Source organism: Helianthus annuus, chromosome 6 (assembly GCF_002127325.2).
Source record: "Helianthus annuus cultivar XRQ/B chromosome 6, HanXRQr2.0-SUNRISE, whole genome shotgun sequence".
In the NCBI taxonomy this organism is placed as follows: domain Eukaryota; kingdom Viridiplantae; phylum Streptophyta; class Magnoliopsida; order Asterales; family Asteraceae; genus Helianthus; species Helianthus annuus.
Genome location: NC_035438.2, coordinates 18,009,388 through 18,026,472, shown reverse-complemented (window position 1 = coordinate 18,026,472; position 17,085 = coordinate 18,009,388). Strand labels below are relative to the sequence as shown.

The 17,085-nt window shown below is 33.0% G+C and overlaps 1 protein-coding gene, 1 long non-coding RNA gene, 1 other non-coding gene and 1 pseudogene across 3 annotated transcripts; 2 read left to right on the top strand and 2 right to left on the bottom strand.

The window, feature by feature from the left end:
- Positions 1-1,292: 1,292 nt before the first annotated feature.
- On the top strand, positions 1,293-2,886 carry LOC110864889 (pollen-specific leucine-rich repeat extensin-like protein 4). The gene is made up of 2 exons (XM_022114042.2): positions 1,293-1,445; positions 1,668-2,886. Exons 1-2 carry the CDS (start codon positions 1,301-1,303, stop codon positions 2,711-2,713), a joined length of 1,191 nt encoding a protein of 396 aa, XP_021969734.2. The 5' UTR covers positions 1,293-1,300; the 3' UTR covers positions 2,714-2,886.
- Positions 2,887-5,939: 3,053 nt separating this feature from the next.
- Positions 5,940-7,665, bottom strand: LOC118479710. The gene is made up of 2 exons (XR_004860204.1): positions 7,530-7,665; positions 5,940-6,159 (listed from the first exon to the last, which is right to left on the bottom strand). It is a non-coding gene; the product is annotated as an uncharacterized LOC118479710 (long non-coding RNA).
- On the top strand, positions 6,398-6,491 carry LOC118480089. Its single transcript, XR_004861725.1, has one exon. It is a non-coding gene; the product is annotated as a small nucleolar RNA snoR31/Z110/Z27 (small nucleolar RNA).
- Positions 7,666-12,336: 4,671 nt separating the features above from the next.
- On the bottom strand, positions 12,337-15,360 carry LOC118479504 (annotated as a pseudogene).
- Positions 15,361-17,085: the final 1,725 nt, after the last annotated feature.

Genomic DNA, 17,085 nt, shown 5'->3' with positions numbered 1-17,085 from the left:
GATCATTTGTAGAGTAATTATGATACTCTCCAAATTACTCTACAAGATCAAAATTAACATAAAAAATCATTTGTAGAGTAATCATGATACTCTACAAAATCAAACTTACTCTACAAGAACATTTTACAAAATTACCCGAAAAGATCATTTGTAGGGTAATTTTGATAATTACTCTACGAGTAAATAATTACGAAAATGTCATCGCGTTTTTTTTTTACCTTTTTCATCCTATTCATACGTTTTATATGATAAAGATATTTGTATTTGATCTTTTGTCTAAATATTATATTAACACCACCTAAACATCAAACATAACTCAAGCATTTATTTGGTTCTAAATATTATATATTAACACCACCTAAATATCAAACACAACTCAAATACTAATTGTGATTTTAATTTTAATTAATAATGTTTTTAAGCGGAATTACTTGCCGGTAAATTTTAAAATAACAAAAGTGCACCCATATAATCTTTTGATACAATTAGATTGAAAAAAGATGCCTCTTTACGTCTAGTTAAATATTTGCTAGCAATCCATCTAAAACTGATATTTTTAAATACTGTTGAGTATTTTTGCCATTTTCAGTTTTAATGTTGCAACAACTTTTTGATCTTACGTTTTTATAGTTTACAATTCCATGAAAAGTTTGAGAGGAATTGATATAAACAAAACCATATCGATATCTTTGTGACTTGTGGGTAATCAATCCCTCACGATCAAATCCCTATATTTTCGCCTTGGTATGTAGTGTTGTTTTAATATTTTGATTACCACCTAGAGTACACAATGCATACATCACCCCATCAAAATAAAACTAGAAATGAGAAAAGTTTCACCTTTCAAGTCATTATTCGAGTACATATAGTTTATAAGACTCTTGGATTTGTCATAATTATCTTCTTAAATCTATTTGACTTTTTAGCATCAAACATTGAATCCAATTCCATTGCTTTATCCACAAATAACGGTGGCTGTCTTTCTCTCTTAACCACTTGGAAGTTGCCATCTCATTTTCACTCATTGCAATCTTCAATTAACCATCAATTACTTCGGATTTGTCTTAGAATTTCTTCCTTAACCTACAAAGATCTTGCAATCTCATCATCTTTCAACATCAAACATGTAATCAAAGGTTCAACTTTCAATGATTTTGTCAGCCAATAACGTTCTTGATACTTGAAGGATATATGTGTCATGTGAAAGATAATTATTAGTGACAAGACTAAAAGTTTACAATGATCCAACTGCTTATAAAATGCACATAATCACTTACAAGTTTTGATGAATAAGAAAGAAATGGCTAGCTCTTTAATCACTACAACAAGCACTGCTTTGTTTTCCTTTCTAATCCTCTACCTAGCTGTTTCTTTCAACAACATTGCCGCTAAACACCGCCACTCCACCACCACCAAACACCACACGCATCATCGTAATGATACAGGTTGTTAACCGAGTTTATTATCTATCCTAATTATTTTTATTTTTTATTTACCATTTTCTTTAAGTTCGTTTTATTATCTTTAGTTTGAATATTAAGATAGTTATTGTTATTATTATTTGGTTAGCTCTATGTAACATTATTTTTTATTGTAAACGATTTTCAGTTATTCAATACATAGAAAATATTATTCATGATTTTCAGTTCTTTTGAATTCTTTCACAGGTGCATCAAATCCGCGTCTAGAACAAGCTTATCATGCACTTCAAGCATGGAAACGCGTAATCTATTCTGACCCGTTTAACACAACTTCAGACTGGACTGGCCCGTCGGTTTGCAGCTACACTGGAGTATACTGTGCTCCATTTCCCAACGACACTGATATCATAACAGTCGCGGGAATCGATCTAAACCATGCAGACATAGCCGGATTCCTCCCTAAGGAAATCGGATTACTCTCCGATCTAGCACTCATCCATCTAAATAGTAACCGCTTTTGTGGTATCCTCCCTCAAACCTTATCAAACCTCTCTCTCCTCTACGAACTCGACCTTAGCAACAACCGATTCGTGGGTCCTTTCCCGTCTGTTGTCTTGTCCCTCCCTAATCTCAAATACCTTGACCTTCGTTACAATGAATTCGAAGGCGCAATGCCTCCTGAGCTCTTTAACAAAAGCCTCGACGCCATTTTCATCAACAACAACCGTTTGACGTCTGTAATCCCTTCGAACTTGGGTTTGAGCACTGCTTCAGTTGTGGTTTTCGCTAATAACAATTTAGGAGGGTGTATTCCACCAAGTATTTCCAACTTTGCAAACACAATGGAGGAGTTGTTGTTAATCAACACGAATATATCGGGTTGTTTGCCACCTGAAGTAGGGTTTCTATACAAATTAAGGGTGTTGGATGTGAGTTCTAATAAGCTGGTTGGTGAGATACCTTATAGTATTGCAGGGTTAGCTCATTTGGAACAGTTGAATATAGGGCATAATATGATGAGTGGTGTAGTTCCTTCTGGTGTTTGTGAATTACCTAATTTGGCAAACTTTACGTTTTCTTACAACTTTTTCTTCGAGGAAGAGGGTGTTTGTGGGAATTTGACGTCTCGAGGGATGGTGTCCGATGACCGGAGAAACTGTCTCTTGGAGAAGCCTCTTCAAAGGAGTAAGAAGGAGTGTGATGCAGTGCTTGAACACCCTGTTGACTGTTTTGAGCATCCGTGTGGTGAGCACAAGCATGCAGAAAATCATCCTAAAATGCACCGTACATGATGTGTTGATATATAGTTTGTACCCTATAATTTGTTGATTGTGGTCATTCTAGTTCTAGAAAGATGTCTTGTTACTAATGTAAAGTAGGTTGTACAAATTTTATATGTAGATGTGCACTTCATGTATTGTAATGGTTGTTAAATAAGGGACATAAATAGAGACATCATTTTTCATTCCTATGGGTTGGTTTTTTGCTTTTTCAGTCCACTTCAGAAAATGATTCATAGCTCTATAATTTATGTTTGTAATTTGTAAATACATGATCGAGACAAAAGAATTAAGCACGAACACGAATTTACTTATTTTTTTTAGAAATTAACCATTGCGTGTTTGGTCCCTTCGGTTAATGTAGTTTGTTTTTAACACTAAATCACCTAATGAGTTGCGCATGAGAGTAATTTTGTCATTTCAAGAAGAACCGCTACATATAATAAAGAAACACACTTAGGATAGGGTTTTGCTTCCAGACACATATCAATTGACTAAAGAGCTAGAAAGCCACGTAGACTTCACATTATGATATAAGATAGGGAAAATCTTAGTATAGACTTCCTTTCAAATTTTGATATATACAAGATGTTGAAAATTTTGATATTAATGAAAGATGTTCGTTTTGATGCAAGAGAGTGAGTCATGTTCATCACAAATAATGACTAAATACATGACAAGGACCTAGTTCTAATCTAAATGGGCCAAAGGGTCGAAATATTAAGTTAAGAGATCTATATACCAATCTAAGAGTTCAAATGAGGTTAAATGAGATTCAATAGCTTACCTGAGTTAAGTAAAGAGGTGATTAGTTGACTTCATGAAGTCTACATGAAGGATGGAAAACTTGATGATTAACAACCATTAAAATACAAGTGCACATCTACATATAAAATGGTAATTAACAATTTTAGAACTATTCTGCTAAAATGGTTCATTATCATTTTAGACTTGAGTTAGGCCTAAATGGTAATTTGTCAGGAATAAAATAGTAATTTGTCATTTTGATTTTTTTTTTATATTTTTAAACGTCAAGTGCTAGACCATAGTTATCAATAGCGTCCATAGCGGACGCTATAACGAATAGCGTGGTGTGGCGGCCATACGCCGCTACGAGGTGCATATCGACTACATAGCGATCAGATAGCGACTTCGACGGCGATTTCCGGCGAAAAAATCCCATTCCGATGATTCTTTCGCCAGAAAGCAGAAATAAGAAGATGAAGAACATGGCGGCTGGGTTTTTCAACGTGTTTTAGGCTTTAGAGTTATATAAACTTAATGTTTTTTTAACATTTAACCCTCTATCTTTTACTAGTTTTTATTTACTCCCTAAAAGTTGTAAAAATTTACATAAAAATGTAAAATTAGTTTGTGTATTTTAACATACAACCCCCTTTACTTTCAGTAGTTTACATTTGGTCTTTACGTTTATAAATTTACACATAAAAATATAAAAATAGCATTATATATATGTATAAAAATTATATATAGCTATTTTTATTTCTTAAATTTTTAACTACCTTATCGCTAAACACGAAATAGCGGGCGCTATTTCATCGCTATTGCTACGTAGCATATAGGTATCTTATCGATATTCACTATCGATAACTATGGGCTAGACGCCGCCGCATACAAGGCTAGACGCTGCGTACAGAACTAGACTGAGCGCCTAGGGTTGTTTAAAATACTATTATACCTTGAGTTAGGGATAGACTGAGGCAATACATGGCTATAATCTGTCTTTTGGATTACACTAGACGCTCAGTCTTGCCCTGTACTCGGCGTATATTTTTATTTTTTTTATTTTCTTTTTTTAATATCAATAACACTAATATTAATTATACAACATTCATTCTTTAGATACACTGTCGATGAAATTAAAACTCAGATTTGAGTTTGGTTTTAGCGTTAATTATAACAACACTAATAATGTTTATAAAAAAAATACAACTTTTCATCAAGAAGTCAAAACACAACAAATTACCTAATCAAAACACCTAATTCTTCACTAAAAAAACATTACCCTTCAAGACGTCCCGTCTAGGCATGTATTACGCGTATATATCCCTTAAATTTAGTGACTGACACCTAGTTTAGAACCCTTTAAATTCAGTGCCTAGACGCCCCCGTCTAGGCCTGCACAAGACATCTAGGGCACAAAAGTGTGTAAATAGGCAAGCCACAAGTATGGATAGATTGAGTCTTTTTTTGTTTTATCTACATTTCTAATATGGTGCGGAGCACAGGTGGTACCAGTAGTTTAACTATTAGGGTTTGTTTGGTATGAGGTAATGTAATTGATGAGTGAATGAAATGGATGAGGTAATGGAATGGACAACGGAATGAAATAAATTATTTCATTCCATTGTGATGTTTGGTTACTTATATGTGGATAGAATGAATTATTACTTTGTACAATTTGATAAATAAATAAAGACGAAATAACGAAAAAAATTGTATTAAAATGACAAAAATATAATTACCTTAATAATAATAATAATAACATTAATATACTAATGGTAAACAATAAACAATAATTTTTTGATACGATAATTTTTTGATATATATTAATATTAGTATTAATATAATAATAACAATAATAATAATAATAATAATAATAATAATATATTTCTTTCCATTCCTTAAAGGAATGAAATAAAAACACCTTCTTACAAAGAAATGAAAATTGTTATATTTGAAAAAAGTTACACTCATTTGGGATGATCTAATCTATCACCACATTGATAACTAAACACATTTATTTTCATGGCAAATTGGATTTAAATAATCTCAACTCATTGTTATTGGCCAATAATAATCCCAACTCATTTAATCACCAATAATAATCCGAACTATTCACTTTTGTTTGTAAAATACTCACAGTTAAAAAAACACTAACTAGGTTAAAAAATTGCTGATGTGGCAGGTGACGTGGTATGCCACATCAGCAAATTTGCTAACGTGGCCGTTGATGTGGCATTTTTTGATGACGTGGCAGCTGACGTGGCTGTCTACGTGGCATTTTTGATGACGTGGCAACTGATGTGGCAGGTGACGTGGCATGCCACATCAGCAATTTTTTAACCTAGTTAGTGTTTTTTTTAACTGAGAGTATTTTACAAACAAAGGTGAATAGTTCGGATTATTATTGGTGATTAAATGAGTTAGGATTATTATTGGCCAATAACAGTGAGTTGGGATTATTTAAATCCAATTTGCCTATTTTCATTTCATCAAAATAAAACACATTTCATTCCACCTTCCATTATTGTACCAAACGCTAACTATAAAGCCATCCAAGGGAAGGATAAGAATTCACCTACTCCCAAACACAATGTTAAATCAACTACAACTTTTAGCAGCCGCTACTGCTAGGGTTTTCTTTTTATACCCAATTCATCCACTATAAATGCTACCATCTCCATCCTCTCAAATTCATCTTCTTCCCCTTCTCCCTACATCAAATCCCTTTGTTAATCAATCAATACTATCTTCAATTAGTGGAAATCGAAATATGAGATGAGGAAAATGGAGCGGAGATGATTTAATATCAAATGATCCGAATATATCTCCTTGCTACGTTCTTTCTGATTCATACTCTTCGGTTGCTTTTTTTTTGCTTTAGTATTTAAAATTTGTGTAATTATATTTTTGGGATCTTGATTGATTATGGAAAAATTGAGAATTGAAATCATCAAAGATGATGAAATCAGAAAAATCTTAGGACACCTTCTGACACAGTTTGACAATGCTGTGTATGAGAACAATTTTCGTTTCTGATTTTGATTATTTCTTCTCAATTTTTTGTATTCGTTTCAGAGTTTCAGATCCTTTATTTTAACCCAATTATTATCCTTGAGGGTTATGTATGGGAGTGTTTTGATTAATTTACTGAAAACAATTTTATTAAAACTATTTTAGTTTATCAGATTATAATAAGCGTAAGAGTTGATTACTATTTTCGTTCATGGTTTCTCAAAAAAATTACTATTTTAGTTTATTAGTTTAAAAATTGCGATTTCAGTCCATGTGGTTTCATTTTTGTAACCATTTCCGTCCTTGTGATTTCGCTTTTGTAACCATTTCAATCCATTTATTCTGTTGAGTACAAGGATTGAAATGTTTACGGGGTGAACTGAAATGGTTACGAAAGTGAAACTACAGAGACTGAAGTCATAATTTTTAAACTAATGGACTGAAATAGTGATTTTTAACAAACCATAGGGACGAAAACAGTAATTAACTCTAGGGTGAATTGCATATTTCCCCTTATAAAACTTTTTAATTGCATATTTATCCAATCCAAATTTAAAATTGCATATATCCTCTTTCTTAACTTATAAAATTGCAAATACACCCATTTTAGAACACTTTATTTAAAATAATTTATATAATGACTATGTTACCCTTAATTTTACTATAAACTTAAAAATTGCATGTTTACCTATGTCTTTGCTAGTTTATGCGTCTTTAAAAAAACATATTGTATTTATTTTTGCTAGATTTAGCTACTTAGTTTTTTTTTTTTTTTGTGATTTTTTATTTTTATTAACAATCATAAAATATGTGTATTTTCCATTTAAATGAAAAAAAAAAAACAAATGCTAAAACTTTGATTCATTACCGTACCAAATAATTATCTCTAAGTTATTGATAATAATTTATTAATTAAAGAAAACCTGAAAGAAATTAAAATATATGAAACTGTTATCATCCACAAGAAAATATATCATCCAAGACAGGGCCTCGTGATTTTGACAATTAAGAGTGGCAATTTGATGAAACAAATATCAAGATCGAATAGCAACAAGAGATAAAACTGAACCTGGCTTTGTGACCGTAAGGCTGGGAATAGCGACAAATGGAAGAGTCACCGGCCGCGGAATCGCCGGAGAGAGACGGCGGCGCCGGCCATGGAATAGCTTGAGAAGGACGCCGATAGAAACTGAGTTGAAATTTTGTTTGTGTATTTATTTCTGAACTTTTAATTTTGATAAGGACAATTTAGTAATTTTAATAAACAAGGGTAAATATGCAATATTAGTTTTGGTTTGGGTAAATATGCAATTGAGAGTATTTTTTAAGGGGAAATATGCAATTGTTCCTTAACTCTAAGCGTAATCCCAACACTTTTGGTTTTTTATCTTTATTTTTATGGATGTGTATTGTCAACAATGTATGTCGAAGATTCATGAAGTTGGGATGTTTGTGATGATTTTAGCAAAATGAAATTTCAGGGTTCTATTTGTATTTTCATTGTAACATTATCAAAGTTTGGGTTATTTGTCACTGAATTAGTAATCATACAAGTGGAAATTAACGGTTTTGTGTAAAGGTTGAATGGGTTTGTGATTTATTAAAATTTTTGATTTGTCTTTTAGCTTTTAAAAAGTATTTGGATGGTCTGGGGTTTTCAATTTGTGGGTTGAGTTATAATGCAAAGGATTTAAAAATAAGAAGGGTAAGAAGCCACCAGAGAGTGACAAGTGTCCTATGAGAAATTAAATGAAAAGGGTAATTTTGTCTACAAGAGGAAAGAGAAGATGCACATGCAAGTCACATGTTATTTCCCCCGAATTTTTAAACGTCCGTAACTTTTTTATACATCATTTGTTTTAAAAAAAAATTATACCATAAAATCGAGCGTTTTTTTATCTTTAATATGAGTACCATATTGTTATATTTTTCAAAAAAAAATTCAAAAACCCAGTTGCATATTACACAATGGACATGATGTAAAACACAATGTAAAGTAGATCAAAAACACAATCAATGACAACAGATAAAGACACAATGGACAACATACTAAAATACAATGACCATAATGTATAACACAATGGCGATAACATATACCACAATAAGTATCAGACTAAATAAAAACACAATTTATGACAACAGATAAAAGACACAATTAATGACAACAGATAAAAGACACAATGGATAGCAGATGAAGACACAATCGAAAACAAACTAAAAACACAATACACAACAAACTAAAACATAATGAACAAAGATAACAAAAAAAAAAAATGAATAAATTATTAAAACACAATGGACAACATATTAAAACACAATAAATAACATATTAAACACAATGAGTTGAACTAATAACACGATTTATAGAAAACCAATATATGACACAATATATAACACCATCTTCATTGTGTCATATATTGTGTTATAGGTTCTTATAAAAACGCAATCGATAGAACCCAAATTAACATTGTGTTATAGGTTTTGATAATAACACAATGGACATGATGTAAAACACAATGTAAAGTAGATCAAAAACACAATCAATGACAACAGATAAAGACACAATGGACAACATACTAAAACACAATGACCATAATGTATAACACAATGGCGATAACATATAACACAATAAGTATCAGACTAAATAAAAACACAATTGATGACAACAGATAAAAGACACAATTAATGACAACAGATAAAAGACACAATTAATGACAACAGATAAAAGACACAATGGAGAGCAGATGAAAACACAATGGAAAACAAACTAAAAACACAATACACAACAAACTAAAACACCATAAACAAAGATAATAAAAAAAATTGAACAAATTATTAAAACACAATGGACAACATATTAAAACACAATGAATAACATATTAAACACAATGACCTGAAGTAATAACACAATTTATAGAAAACCCAGATATAACACCATTTTCATTGTGTCATTTATTGTGTTATAGGTTCTTATAAAAACGCAATGGATAGAACCCAAATTAACATTGTGTTATAGGTTTTGATAATAACACAATGTATAGAAACTCTACTGACCAAAACCCAGTTAAAAGACACAATGAACTGAACCTTTAACACAATGCAAAAAAAACCCAGTAAAAATGAAAATTTTTTATTTTATTTTTTATGATAATATGGTACTCATATTAAAGATAAAAAACGCTCGTTATTATGGTGAAATTTTTTTAAAAAGAAAATGTCGTATGAAAAAGTTATGAACGTTTTAAATCGTTGGGGGAATTGGCATGTGCCTTGCATGCGGAGAGAGAAAATTCATAAATATAGGATTCCCCTTTATGCCCTTTTATTATCTTCTTTTCCCTACAACTAATCTCAACCCTCCAAATCTAAGATCAATAGACTAGAATCCTTCTTACCCTTCTTATTTATTTTATCCTTTGTATTTGATCCTAACCCTTCAATTTGTAAAACATTTAAATCCAAAAATTCTAGCATGTCCAAGATAAAGACTAAGGGGGTGTTTGGGATTGCGTTTTCAACCTGATTATTTGATTATTGTGTTTTGAAATCGTAAAAAATCTATTTTGAGTGTTTGGTAAAAAATTAATAAAAAGTGATTTTTTACGTTTTGTAGAGTTCAAAACGTGATAATCCATAAGTAGGTCACCCCTTGCTGCAGGAAAACGTGATAATCCAAAAACTGTTTTTTTACGTTTTCACTTATTTATTTTTTTGAAATATATATACTTGCCAAACACTTAAATAGTTGATTATCTGATTATTGTGATATCAAACAACATAATCAAATCCAAACAATGTTGATTATCTGATTGTTGTGATATCCAACAACATAATCAAATCCAAACACTATCTTTCTGCAGCACGTTTTGTTACAGCTAATTATCTGATTCTGATTATTCAAAACACATATTCTATTTTCAAAACTCAACCCCAAACACCCCCTAACTATGTTACAAAATGCAAATCAGAGGGACCATTTATGTATTTTTGAAAAAAAAACTAGGTGGTAAATGTGTTATATAGTGCAAACCTCAAGGACTATTTTCTTTTACTTTTAGAAAGACATGAAACAAATTCAAAATTTTGATAAACCATAAACATCTAGTCCCAAAAAATAAAAATTTGTCAATTAATCTTTGCTAATCGCTTAATTAAAACATTATTAGACCATATGTAGTGGTTAAGAAAAATAATGCCCTCACCATGGGGCATTATCCGACACATGGCAGTCCAGTTAGCATATTGCAAAAGTTGCGTAGTGGGAATAATGCTCAAATAATGCCCCTTCCAATCATTAAACTAAAAAAATAAAAAAAAAAACCAAACTAAATTCTCAATGGCCAGTCAAAACCAAGTCAACCCATCACAAACCAAAAGTGGCGTTTTTATAAACACGCCTAACCCATTTTTTTTAAAAATAATGCCCCATAATGCCCTATGTAATGGGGTGGGGGGCGTTTTTTTTGGATTTTTTTTCAAAAATAATGTCCCACTACGGATGGTCTTACACAAATTAAGATAGAGTAAAAGCAAGTGTTTTCAAAATTTTCAATTAGTCTCCTACAACCGTATTTTATTTGGAGTTTGGACCTTTTGGAATCTATTTTTTTGCATTGTGTATTTTCATAACTGGTGCCCCTCTGAAACTGGGGGACCTGAGCTAGTGTTTACCTGTATAAAAATATAGGTATGGTGTGTTATTTACCGTATATTTGGTAAATTTTGTTAGACGATTGGTGTTGACATGTAGTGCCTTGTAAATGCCTAGAGGGTCAAGGTTGTTGTTTTGTACCATTCTTAGTAAATTCATTATCCATATACTTGGAATAAAAATTACCTTTTCTCTACTTTTTAATTAAATTAAATTTTTATACGTTTATCATCATCTTTCTCTATACTTCACTAACAATCAATTCTAAAAAAAAATAATTTTCGTTAGGGATGCAAACGAGTTGAGTCAAACCCGAGCCTTACCTTAATCGAGCTAGCTTCATTACAACTTTCTGAAGCTCGAGTTCGGCTCGATTTGAGTCTTGGATACTGGGCTCGAGCTCGGCTTGTTAGTTAAACTTAAAACTCGAGCTCGGCTTGTTAGTAAAACTTAAAACTCGAGTTTGGCATGAAAGCTCGATCTAAGTATCTATGGCAAGAGTTAAAACAAGCTAAAGCTTGACTCGATCTCGTTTTTGGCTGTTAATGAGCCAAGCTCGACTCGAGCCCGGCTCGATAGTTTGAGAGCTCAATTAAAAAAAAAACATAGTTTGAAGTAATACATAGTTTAAACCTAAAGTATACTAAGGTCGATAAGGTACGTCGAGTCAAGCTAGCTACACATACAAGGCTCGGGCTCGATATCTAATCGATCCTAATTTCAAGCTCGGGCTTGAGCTCGATAAGGCTCGGCTCGTTCGAGCTTTTTATAGAGTCGGTCTTGAGTAGCTCGCGAGACGCTCGGCTCGTTTGCACCCATAATTATCATGTTTTCTATCTTCTTCACTAACAACAATTTCTAAAAATATTAAAAAAATTATAAGGTTTCTCTCCCTGGAATTTTTTTCTCACATAGAGTAACTTTTTCAAATATTTTCTTTCTTTCACTTACAACCACTTAAAAACACTAACAATCATTCCTTATAATACAACTAAGATTGCTGGGGTGTGGGGCTTGGGTTGACATGTGGCGGAGATGGGCTTCCTCAGGCTACCCAAAAAAAGTGGGGTGTGGTAGCGGTGTGGGTTGGGGGCTTGGGTTAACATGTCACTCCTATTTTTTTAAACTAATTAAATTTCATTTAATTAAATTAACAAACTAACTAAAAAACTACATAAAAATAATAAAAAAAACAAGTACATTAAAAATAATAGTAATAATTTCATTACGAGCGACAAAAAAGCGAAGTAGTGGTCTCTTTCTTTCCATTATGAACGACACGCTTCGCCTGCTCCCTCCCTGTGTCCACTAGCGCTCCTGTCCAGAGCGAAGAGAAGGAGAAACGCCACCGAAGCAACATAAGCGGGCTTCAATTGCTATGTAACAATAGAGCAGGATAGCCTTTTGCGCCCAAATGTTTGAATTTGAGGGTAAAGAGCATGCTTCTTATACGGGATCCGATGCATCCAGCAGAGCGAAAGAGCCTTCCATGCTTTTCGGCTTCATCCTTCCGCATTGGCGGCGAGTGGAGTGCCATAATCCCATTCATCATTTTTGATCTACATAAGCCAAAGCCCATAACACTGTCGACGTCTCCATCATAAATGCAAGGAGGATGTATATCTGATATAGGATCTTGTGGAACAGGATTTGATTCTACAAGCGGTTCGGCGTCCCTAAACTTTAGGCTTTTGGCAAGTTTAGTCCCTGAACTTTGCCTATTGTCAGTTTTAGTCCTTAATCTATGAAATGTTAATACTTTTGATACTTGTGAAACTTTGTGAGTCTTTATGATGCTAGAATCTTGATTCTTGATACTTAAACTATAATTCTATGATGCTTGATTCTATGATTCTTGATACTTGATACTTACTCTTGATTCTTGATACTTAATTTGTGCTTGACTCTTGAGACTCGTGAAACTTGATTCTTGGTTAAACGAGAGACTGGAGTCTTGTCACTGGCGGAATCTATGAAACTTGGAAACTTTTGTGTTATGATGTAATCTAGTTATGTGATACTTTTACCAATCTATACGCAACACAACGCTTAATCTAACGCGCAAACAAATCAAAGACGGGAACGCGGAAAGGATAAGATTGACCAAGTGGCAATCCGATCGGATGGCCACTCGATCGACCCGCTGCACACCGCCCTAGTCTCTCTCCCACACTATAGATAGGCCTGTCCCATCAGTCCTTCACTGATGTGACAGCCTCACTCGACCCAGACGCACACGGACCACATTTCTTCGATTTCTCAGCGATTCCGGTACGTTTTACACTAGATTCTTGTACTTCCTTGATCTACACCTCATTCTCTACGTGATTCTTTTTTAAAATCACACTTTTCACCGTGAAATCTCTTAGATCTGAGTTCTTGAGGATGATGTCATCATGGTGGTTTGTACAAACTACTATATGATGTCATTCCTGGTAAGATCTAGCTCAGATCTGAGGAATTTCAAATGTTTTCACCTAATCTAAGCTAGATCTAAGATTTTTCATAATAAAACTTAAAGTTATCTTCAACTTTCTTCAACTTTTCACTTTAAACGGTGGAATCCGGTTCTAAACGGACTATAGACTTGATGGATAGACTGGAGTTGGTTGGAAACAGATTGTTGCCAGAGAAGACGACCATAGTACGGATTCCGACATAAACTCGTTATGAACACCCGACTGACCAGACAGGGGTGATTCCCATCCGATCAGAACAGCTGTAGGATGATGAGTTTACCATTGTCTCAGTACGTACCGTGCCATCATCATTAATCTAGAAACTTAGAAACTTTACAAAATTATAAACGAGACAAGGACCACTCGATCGAGTGGCAATTCGATCAGATAGCCATCCGATCGAACAGCCACCCGATCAGGTGGCACTTGTCTCACACCCTTTTAACACTTGGAAACTTTTTTAGAAACTTGAAACCTTGGGGTCCTTGATCGAACGGCAAACCGATCGGATAGCCATCCGATCGGACAACCATCCGATCAAAGCTACCAAAACACTTAGCAACAATTTGAAACTTGACACTTGAATCGAGTGGCAATCCGATCGGATAGCCATCCGATCGGATGGCCATTCGATCGGACATCCATCCGATCCAGAGACTGATCCGACACTTTGTGCAATCTCGTTATTCTGCTCGATTCTTATCTGTTGTAATCTAATCAGGCTTAACCTAAAAGAGCTCCCTTTGATCCAATAACAGTTAACCTGTTAAGCAATCACTGTGAGTATACTCGATCCCTTTTTGCTTTAAACTTTGGGATGTAACTTGTATTCTATAAACTATGAAACTTGATACTTTTGAATCTAAACTTTATCCTATGTGTACATGAAACTTGTGATTCTTGATTCTTGACTCTTTGTGCTATGTGACGTTTAATCCAAAAGTGTGTAATTCCGTCTTAGCAATAGTAGCGCTATAGGAGATGCACCTCCCCATTATTCTCGGGGGTATTGTTAGGAGGATTCTAGTTTACCTTGAGTCTTGGGTGAACACCAAAGCATCAGGATACTTGGGCTATCACTGGTTGGACTGCAACACAAGCACGGCTGAAACTATTTTTATTACTTACATTGTGGATATGAGTTGTTTTAACCTACTATTCTATATACTCAAACTTGTATACTCGCCGGTACATTTTTGTACTGACTCTATTTAAATACATGTTGCAGGCTGATAGGATGCTGTGAATCAAGAACTTGCTAGGATGCTGCCTAGAAACACATATTAGGTAAATTTAGAAACTTTGAAACTATTTTGGATGATTGTATCTGATAATTTGGATGTTTGATGCTTTTAGACAATTTGTTATGAAATCTTGATTAATATCTATCGAAACTTTTAGTGTTATGGAATCTCATGAGCAATATGAACGCTTAGTGCTCGCACCCCGATGTTTCCGCCATCGGTTGGGGTGTGACAGGTACGAACGAAGAAATTTCGAACAAAAGGTCGGAACTCGCCGATAGGAAAGGAGAGAAAAACAAAGCAACGCCAAGAGCTCCGTCAATCCGTTGTTCATCGATAGACGAAGCTCTCTCTTTATCATCTCGCGCCAGATGCAACAAAGGATTGAGTCCTTTTTCCTTCTCGCGAACCACGGAAGCGCTTGTGGTTGGCCGTGAGGTATTGGGTCGGGTTTGGGGGTTGGCGGTTTTGTGGCGGACTAGGGTTTGGGTTCTCTTGGAAAGCGAAGTGGTTGTTTGGGTCAAGGTTTCGGTTAAATGGATGCATTGTAGAGGATTATGAGTTGAATTTATAAAAAATATAGAGATTGAAGAAGGTGGAAAACAGAGAAGTGGTAATATATATATATATATATATATATATATATATATATATATAGGGTAGGGCTATATAGAAAACCCTATATATATAAAAAACCCTAGAAAACCCAACCTCCTGACATTTTTTTTTTGAAAAAAATAACACATGTAATATACATGTTTTTAAGAGTTTTGGGCCAAAAAAATCAAAAAAGCGCCAAAGGGATGATTTAAAAAAAAAAATTTCAGCAATTTCTGTCTTTTGTGCCTAACACATGTTAGGCAACCGGACATTGCTGAAATTTGTTTATTTTTTTTTAAAAAAATCCCTTCGGCGCTTTTTTGTTTTTTTTTGGCCCCAAACACTTTAAAACATGTATATTACATGTGTTATTTTTTTCAAAAAAAAAAATGTCGGGAGGTTGGGTAAAAATGGGGGGAGATTTGAGTTTCCAGAGTTTTCTAAAAATTTAAGGGTTTTTTGTCTAGCATTACCCTATATATAGGGATATATATATATATATAGGATTAGGTTCAAGAGTGAACACTAGTGTAGTTTGCGAACTGAGCGAACTAATCCTGGCCATACATATGTTGTTGGATTCTTGTTAATGAAGTTATATTTTTATATAAATTTTGTAACATTGCTAGTTAGATTACTTATGTTGGATTATCGTTAATGAAGTTTATTTTTGATGTAACAATTCTTTTGCGTCTTAGTTGCAAAATATAACAATCAAAGAAAAAATGCATGTTACATTTTTTCGTGTTACATAAATAATGCATGTTACTGAAAATAAAATGCATTGTTACACTTTTTTAGATTGTTGTAAAAATAAAGTGTGTTGTTACATAAACAAAGTGTGTTGTTACATTTTTTTGTGTTAGAAATGTAACAATAAATCAAAGCAAAAATGGTTGTTACATTTTTTTGTGTTACAGAAATAATGTTTGTTACAGAAAATAAAGTGCATTGTTACACTTTTTTAGATTATTTGTAAAAATAAAGTGTGTTGTCAATTTTTTTCAGATTATTGTAAAAAATAAAGTGTCTGTTACAGAAACAAAGTGTTACATTTTTTTGTGTTACAAAAAAGTGTTACATATGTGACGAAAAATTGATCATGTAAAAATTATGTTACGTTTCTATGTAACATTTGATCATGTAAAAATTATATGTTACGTTTCTATGTAATATTTTTATGTTACAGAAATAAAGCGTGTTATTACAAATGTGGCATAAATTGACAATTAAAAAATGTATGTTACATTTTTATGTAATACAAATACAAACATATATAAAAAAGAAACAAAAGATTTGATGTATATAAAAAATGAAAAAAAAATGAGAATTACATAAAAAAGAAACAAAAATCTGACACATGCAAAGTTATTGTTTGTTTGTGTCAAATAAGTGCAAAATTCTTTCGATTTTACCCTTTTGGTAGACATTATATATTTTAATAATGAGAGAAACGGATAAAAATCATCAGATATGCAAACAATCATCCTAGCCATCCATCCATTCTAATCAATGGTTATTATTGGGTTTTCAGGCTTTAACTCAATGGGATTTTCAATTTATCCTTATCCTGTATATATATAGATATGTAAAACTAACATTAACAATTTAAAAAAAATCACACACATACACAACGAAAAAACACAACATTTTTGTTACCTCTGTTTGAAT